This window comes from Sprattus sprattus, assembly GCF_963457725.1.
Source record: "Sprattus sprattus genome assembly, chromosome: 3".
Classification (NCBI taxonomy): Eukaryota; Metazoa; Chordata; class Actinopteri; order Clupeiformes; family Clupeidae; genus Sprattus; species Sprattus sprattus.
In genome coordinates this window covers 56427245-56436253 of record NC_137922.1, presented here as the reverse complement: position 1 = coordinate 56436253, position 9009 = coordinate 56427245, and the positions used below count along the sequence as shown (strand labels likewise).

Below are 9009 nucleotides of genomic sequence, written 5' to 3'. Positions count from 1 at the left end.
TACATTTACATTTGGTCATTTTAGCAGACGCTTTAATCCAAAGCGACTTACAAGGATATATACATTTTTACCTTTATACACTGCACATCAGGAGCAATTAGGGATTCAGTGTCTTGCTCAAGGACACTTCGACAGGGAATCTAACTAGCAACCGTCTGCTTACTAAACAACTTCTCTACCTCCTGTACCACTGTCGCCCCTATAATAATATATAAATAAAATAATAATAACACGATAATAATAATAATAATAAAGATAACAGCAATAACAATAACCAACGGCAGAGATCCAGTTACTCTATAAACAGCACAGCCCACAAACACACACACACACTCCACACACACACACACACACACTCCGCTAACTACATTTGTGTATGTGTGTGTGTGTGTGTGTGTGGGGGGGGGGGCATACCTTCTTGACGGCCCGTGAGGGTGACCTGCGGGTGGGCTTGGAGGGGTCGCTGGTCAGGGAGCCGTTGTGGCGCTTGCTGGGCGTGGGCGGGGGGGAGGAGGTGGAGGTGGAGGGGGCGGGGGAGGGGGACGGGACGGGGGACGGGGAGGCGGTGATCCGGACGGCCATGTCCTCCGTGCAGGTGAGCCTCAGACTGCGCAGGTACTCGTCCGTCTCGCGGTCCAACACCAGGAGGCGCGTCTCCCCCTCCAGCGCCTTGATGCGCTGCACCACCTACAGTACACAGGGGTCAGAGGTCAGGGCTCAGATCACAGGATGTGGAGCATTGTGACCTCACACCTCTCATTGTGATGCGTCGCGAGAGTTCTTCTGGGTAACACACACATGAAAGACAGACATGTACCGTGACGACACATGAGGCACAACACACACACACACACACACACACACACACACACACACATGAAAGAGAGACATGTACCGTGACGACACATGAGGCACAGCACACACACACACACACACACACACACACACACACACATGAAAGAGAGACATGAACCGTGACGACACGTGAAGCACAACACACACACACACACAAGACACACACACACACACACATAAAAGAGAGACATGTACCGTGACGACCTCTGAAGCACAACACACACACACACACAGACACACACTCGGACACACACATGAAAGAGAGACATGCGCATGACGACACATGAAGCACAACACACACACACACACACACACACACACACACACACACATGAAAGAGAGACATGTACCGTGACGACACATGAAGCACAACACACACACACACACACACACACATGAAAGAGAGACATGTACCGTGACGACACATGAAGCACAACACACACACACACACACACACACACACACACACACACACACACACACACACACACACACACACACAGACACACACATGAAAGAGAGACATGCACATGACGACACATGAAGCACAACCCAATCTGCTGTCCTTGAGAGTGTGACAGACAACACGGGAAGAGAGAAGGAGAGAGAGGAAGAGAGAGAGAGAGAGAGAGAGAGAGAAAGAGAGTGAGAGTGAAAGAGAGAGAGAGAGAGAGAGAGAGAGAGAGAGAGAGAGAGTGTGAGAAAGAGAGAGAAAGAAATCCTACACAAGCCTTTCTCCTGAACAGGTCCAATGTCCTTTAAGCCTGTCAGCGTTAGTGATTACGAACAGGACACCAGACATCCTCACTCACTCACACACACTTATACAGCTGAGCTCACACACTCACACACACACTTATACATCCTTGCTCGCTCACTCACTCACACACACTTGTACAGCTGAGCTCACACACTTATACATCCTTGCTCGCTCACTCACTAACACACACTTGTACAGTTGAGCTCACACACTCACACACACACTCACACACACACTTATACATCCTTGCTCGCTCACACACACTTATACAGCTGAGCTCACACACACACTTATACATCCTTGCTCACTCACTCACTCACACACACACTTATACAGCTGTGCTCACTCACTCACACACACTTATACAGCTGAGCTCACACACTCACACTTGTTCATCCTCGCTCACTCACTCACTCACACACACTTATAAAGCTGAGCTAACTCACACACACCCTTATACAGCTGAGCTAAGCAATCTCTTTTTCACACACACACACACACTCACACAGATGTCCTCAGAGATGGATACACTCGCAGACACAGCGATAGAGAGTGTCATAGACAGACAGACAGATGTGTAGATATGGACAGTCGGACAGATGTGTAGAAATGGACACACAGACAGGCACACAGATCACAGACAGACAGGCACACAGATCGCAGACAGGCACACAGGCAGATAGAACTGCCGACAGACAGACAGACAGACAGACAGACAGAGAGATAGACATAGACAGACAGTACAGACAGACATACAGACAGACAGACAGACAGACAGACAGACAGACAGACAGACAGACAGACAGACAGACAGAGAGATAGACATAGACAGACAGTACAGACAGACATACAGACAGACAGACAGACAGACATACAGACAGACAAACAGAGACAGACAGACAGACAGACAGACAGACAGACAGACAGACAGTCATGCAGACAGAGAGATAGTCTTACAATGCCTTGTTTTCACCCACTTTTATTAATTTTATATATAAGTTGGCTTCTTGACTAAACAAATTACAGAAAAGCCCTCTTTAATGTCAAAGTGAAAACAGATTTCTACACAGTAATGTAAATTAAATACAAATATGTAAAGTAAAATAAGTGAGTGCGATAAGTATTCACCCCCTTTAAAGTGACTGACCTAATTCAACAGAGGTCCAGCCAATTGGTGCTAGTAGTCTCACAGTTACTGAAATGGGGATCAGTGTGCAGTGAATGTGTCTCAAGTGATTGTAGTATAACGACACATGTGTCTGGAAGGTCCATTCACTGGTTAATCAGTATGCCTTGCCAACGTCACACCATGAAGACAGAAGAACACTCCAAGCAACTCAGAGAAAAGGTCATTGAAAAGTATAAGTCAGGGGAAGGATACAAACTAAATTACATGGCACTTAACATCGCCTGGAGTTCTGTTAACACTCTAAGGTCCAAGGCCTTTTAGACTTTTCTAAGTTGTCTGACATGCCTTGATGTTTTTGTACATTTTGCTTAACTAAAAACATTGATGCACAAATGGAATATATGATTCTATTCTAGAAGACCTCAGCAATAATATTAGAAAAGGGTTCAATGTTTCCGTGGTTGTTCTTTTTATGTCTCTGAGACGAAAACTCAAAAATAAAAATATCCCGGACGAGGGATATAGACCTTTTATAGACCACCCAGTGCAACTTTATAGGCTTGAGACTCGAAAAATAAACATTCAATTTCTAGTCTTTTTTACACATAGTAAGTTGCAATAACTCCATACCATTACATATGGTGAGAACTGATATAAAATCGTACACAACAACAATCGCCGGTGGGGAGAGGCCATTTTTCCATTGACTGGAATCCTGCTTTATTTATTGGTGGCACCAATAAATAAAGATTTGGGGGGAAAATGGCGGCGATTGTTGTTGTTTACGATTTTCTATCAGTTCTCACCACACAACAACGTCTCATCTTTGCTCCTTGAATGTCGATATGTAATGGTATGGAGTTATTGAAACGTACTACGTGTAAAAAAGACTAGAAATTGAATGTTTATTTTTAAGCCTCGAAAGTTGCACTGGGTGCCTTTAAATCCATCACCAAGAAATGGAAGGAATATGGCACATGTGTAAATCTGCCTAGAGCAGGCCGTCCTCACAGACAGAGTGACTGTGCAGAAGTAGACTAGTGAGAGAGGCCACCAGGACACCTATGACTACTCTGAAGGAGTTACAAGCTCTGCAGCTGAGATGGAACAGACTCTGCATACAACAACTGATGCCGGGGTTCTTCACCAATCAAAGCTTTATGGAAGAGACCCACTGTCGAAGAAAACTCATACTAAATATCGACTAGAGTTCGCTAAAAGGCATGTGGGAGACTCCATGGGCAAGTGGAAGAAGGTTCTGTGGTCTGTGAGACCAAAGTGGAGCTTTTTGGCCATCAAACATGCCGCTATGTTTAGCGGACACCAAACACTGCACATCACCACAAACGCACCATCCCTACTGTGAAGCATGGTGGTGGCAGCATCACACACACACACACACACACTAAACCAACACTGCACATCACCACAAACGCACCATCCCTACTGTGAAGCATGGTGGTGGCAGCATCACACACACACACACACACACTAAACCAACACTGCACATCACCACAAACGCACCATCCCTACTGTGAAGCATGGTGGTGGCAGCATCATGCTGTGGGGAGGCTTATCTGCAGCCGGCCCTGGAAGACTTGTAAAGATATGCACTGTCTCACACACACACACACGCACACACACATACACACACACACACACACACAGCAAAGATATAGGGTCAAATGAATGCAGCAAAATATAGGGGAATCCTGGCGGGACAATCTAATTCTGTCTGCAAGAGAACTACGGCTTGGGTGAAGAATTATTTCCCAGCAAGACAATGACCCGAAGCATAGAGCGAAAGCTACACAGAAATGGTTTAAAGACAACCAGGTGAAGGTTCTGGAGTGGTACGAGTCAATGTCCAGACCTAAACCCAAATAGAGAATTCGTGGCTGGACTTGAAAAGGGCTGAACACGCCCGATGTGTGTGTGTGTGTGTGTGTGTGTGTGTGTATGTAAAGGGCTGTTCACGCCTGATCCCCGCGCAACCTGACAGAGTTTGAGCAGTTTAGCAAATAAGAATGGAGTCAATTTGCAGTGTCCAGATGTGCAAGCCTTGAGCAGTTTAGCAAATAAGAATGGAGTCAATTTGCAGTGTCCATATGTGCAAGCCTTGAGCAGTTTAGCAAATAAGAATGGAGTCAATTTGCAGTGTCCAGATGTGCAAGCCTTGAGCAGTTTAGCAAATAAGAATGGAGTCAATTTGCAGTGTCCATATGTGCAAGCCTTGAGCAGTTTAGCAAAGAAGAATGGAGTAAATTTGCAGTGTCCAGATGTGCAAGCCTTGAGCAGTTTAGCAAATAAGAATGGAGTCAATTTGCAGTGTCCCAATGTGCAAGCCTGATTGAGTCTTATCCACACAGACTCAGTGCTGTGATTGCAGCCAAATGTGCATCTACTAGTTAATACTGACTTGAAGGGGTGAATACTTGTGCAATCACTTATTTTACATTACATATTTTAATTTAATTGACATCTGTTTTCACTTTGACATTAAAGAGGTTGTTTTCTGTCAAAAAAGACAACTTATATTGCCCATGATTGCTCCAAGGGGGTTTATACTTATGCAAGGCACTGTACAGACATACTGACAGACAGAGAGCTAGACAGATAGATGTACATACATACAAACATACAGACAGACAGACAGGCAGAGTGAGATCTAGCTGAGGGCAATGAAGCCATCTTAGTTTCTGCTGGAGTCAGGAGTGTTCAGCCAACTCCAGCTCTTATTTCACACACACACACACACACACACAATCACTCACTCAAACACACTCACTCTCTCTCACGCACACATTCTGTCTTCACAAATCCACTACTCTCTCCATTAGTCTTTCCCTCACTCTCTCTCTCTCTCTGCCTCTCCACATGTTCTGTCTTTCCCTCCCTCTCTAACTGTCTATTGTTCTGTCATTCTTCCAATCATACTCTCCCTCTTTCCTTGCTCAAATTTTCCCTCATAAATGAGACTTTTCAGCCAAGCTTTCCCTCATTCTGTCCATCTTTCTTTACCTCTCTCATTGCTTGTCCTTCTATCTTCGGTCCTCTGTAGAGTTCCTTTAGCTGTAGATTCTCTCTCTCTGTCGTTCTTCTTGTTCTGAATGTTCTGGTGTGGAACCAGAATTCTGGAGAGTTCTGGTTGACTGCACAATGCACACCAACATCATTTCCATTGGCCACAAAGACTACAAGGAGTGTGTGAGGGTGTGTGTGTGTGTGCCACAAAGACCACAAGGGACGCGCAAGAGGACCCTTCATTCACTTAAGAAATAATATAATTATGAAATCATTTTATGTTATATGTTACATGTTATTTTTTTTTTATCTTGTATGCCCGTCTTGTGCGTAGATGTTGCCTGCCAGGTCATAAGAATGTCACTGGTCTGATGACGCTAATAGTTTTAGTGACAATAAACACTTTGACTTTGATACAGAAAAATATCTCAAATGTGTCTTCAAAAACCAGGCATATTAACACAACCATGAAACCTGACTATCAAAGGGACAAAAGCACACAACATGAGAACTGTTTAGACTCAAGGTGTACACAACATGGGCCCCAATGTAGTCCGAATATGAGAACTGTTTAGACTCAACATGCACACAACATGGGCCCCAATGTGGTCAGAAAATGAGAACTGTTTAGACTCAACATGCCTTAATAGCCATCTATATATGTCTATGTAAATATCCCCCAGTTAAAAATCGACATCATGTGTAACTACAACAGAATCTCCAGGGAAAAGACTGAACAGTGACAAGTCATGATATTTGGAAATTAATGTTATATTTTAATATAAGTATAATGTGTCTGCCTCAGATGAGCAGCTAAGTGAACAGGTTTAGTTCCATATTTACACATGGCCACAGCTTATGCAAATGAATAGCTATGAGAAGAATTCAGATTAGTTTCTATTTGTCTGAACTGGTTAGATCTGTCAACACAGACGATCCTCCGTCTGATTCCGAGCAGAGCAGAACGCAAACCAGATAAGAGGTTACATTTCCAGACATGCTTCTCTTCCCGCCTCCGGGCGACGTCCTACTCCACGAGACGCAGAGCGCAGCACGGAGAGCGAGTGCATCCACATCTGCCCCGTGCGGAGGCGTGGAGGCGCAGAGAGAGAGAGAGAGACTCGTGTCGCTGGGTGTTCACACACACTTCAGCCAAACTCTTATCAGCGACCTTCTGTCAGTGTGAACTGCGCTACCCACCGCGGCTGTGTGTTATCAGCCACGCGCCAGAGAAACAGCTCACTCACACATGACATTCATCCGGGCCGATTCAACTCCGTTCTAGAACCAGACGTTAAACCGGCCGCGAGAGAACTTGCTGATCTTGCTGTTCCACTCAGCGCGCCAGCTACCTGACACTCAAAAACAGCTGTAGGCCAACAATGACATCACGACACACCACGTCTGATCACCTGCAACTCTTCGTGGCAGCAGCCTACCCAGACAGCAAGCATATGTCTGTCCATCGCAAGTGGCGTGCACTTCTGGTCCATTCTCGGACCATCATCATCAACTGGGCGTGTTATTATTGAAAAAACAACAACAATTCCTGTCACCTCTAAATCATGTGCTTAGTTTATTAGATAGTTATAGTTTATTTAAAATATCAGCAGACATACAGACGTGGATGCTCACTAGAATGCTCACAAGGTGCAAATTACTTTTTTAAAGACCAATTGAAGACATATGTTACGCACTGGTAAAATATTTTAAAAAAAAGGGTTGGTGTAAATGAATGTATACTTCATCACTAATTGAGAAAAATAAATAAAAACAAACAAGTGGCAAAACGGTGGGGTGTTTGTCTGTTATTCACCAGATGACTGCCCTAAAACCGTAAAGCAAAAAAGCCCAGTGGGCCGCCCACTGTACGTACCCTCAGTGGACTGCCAACTGTACCCCCAGGAGACCGCCAACTTTACCCCCAGTGGGCCGCCAACTGTACCCCCAGTAGACCGCCAGTGGTCTGCTGTACTTTGCTATCTGAGTAAACATGATGAGTGACTCGCTAATGCATCTGGACGTCAAACCCATTGGGTCCCTCACAGTAGGCTACCGCACCAATAACAGTGGGCTTGTTTCTCTTATACTCTGCTGATAATTAAGGACTGAAACGGAGACAGAACCTAACATTCCATGATAGGGCTTCATAATGCAGGCGTAATTCTTACTCCAGCGTGGGGGAGCTCGCTCCTTACCTGATGGTGCGTGTCTCGCTCCACATTCTCCCCGTTCACTTCCACAACTCGGTCTCCCGCGCGCAAGCCCGAGGCTTCTGCGGCTGAGTGGGGCTCCACTTTGCGGATGTATTGTCCACTCTTGCCCTTCTCTCCGTGCAAGTGAAACCCGTATCCGCTGTCGCCTTTTGTCATTACACAAAGCCGCGGTTTCAAATCGCCTGCCATCGTCCCGTTTTCTGCCACTTTCCAACGTCAAAGTTAGCGTTTAGTTGAATGCCAAAATTCCAATTATTCGACCATCGAAGAAGCTCAACTTTCTCAACTTCGCCCACTAGTATACTCCACCGTTAGGCATCGCTGCGCTCCATCGAAAGTTGCGGGTGCCCCGACTCAGATGCTTGAAATGTAGAGCACGCAAATAGCCTTCTACCGGTTACGGTAATAACATCCGAGTCCGGACGCGTCTATCTGCAGGCGAAAACAGATCCAAACCCAAAGAACGATCCTGTAGATTAAGAAACCATGTCTCCGACCAGGGTAGTTGGTCTAGTAGTTTATTTTGTGTAGCCTGTTGCTATAGATTTGTAATAGATTTCAGTCCCTCAATCAAAAATATCGACCACTTCGCGTCTTCGATTGATCGGTATGTTCATCTATATGACTGGGAGAGTAGAAAAGTCCCGCGAAGCCTCCAGTCTGCAGAGAGAGAGACCGAGAGAGAGGTGCTGGCAGGATCACCTACGCGCAGGAGTCCGGTCCATGACAACCGGCTGGGGAGCGCAGATTGGGTTACACTGAAATCAAGCTGAGTGGGTGAGCGCTGCTAAACGCAGCCTCTGTCGCCCCCTAGCGGTTAGATCTCCATCTAATCCAGTGGTTCCCAATTTTTTTTTTTTATAACAGGCCACCTTTTGATTTAAGACAAATACTACCAACAATTTCACCTTTAATAGAAATAAAACAGCTTGTTACATAGCTCTTCTTAAAAAAAAATATTTTTACATTTGAACTGTTAAACATTTTCAATGTATTTAATTGATTTGGCAAAACTTAAATATTTC

General features: G+C 45.2%; 1 protein-coding gene across 1 annotated transcript in view; it reads right to left on the bottom strand.

Annotated features, from left to right (window-relative positions):
- Nucleotides 1–8588, bottom strand: part of LOC308362881 (Na(+)/H(+) exchange regulatory cofactor NHE-RF2) — a gene marked incomplete at its 3' end in the record, with an annotated part of 41938 nt that extends 33350 nt beyond the window's left edge. The window contains exons 1-2 of the mRNA XM_080835608.1: nucleotides 7967–8588; nucleotides 415–687 (exon numbers count right to left, since the gene is read on the bottom strand). Of these exons, the coding sequence (XP_080691734.1) occupies nucleotides 415–687; nucleotides 7967–8173 (480 nt within the window). The 5' untranslated portion in view covers nucleotides 8174–8588. The remainder of the gene's footprint in view (nucleotides 1–414; nucleotides 688–7966) is intronic.
- Nucleotides 8589–9009: the final 421 nt, after the last annotated feature.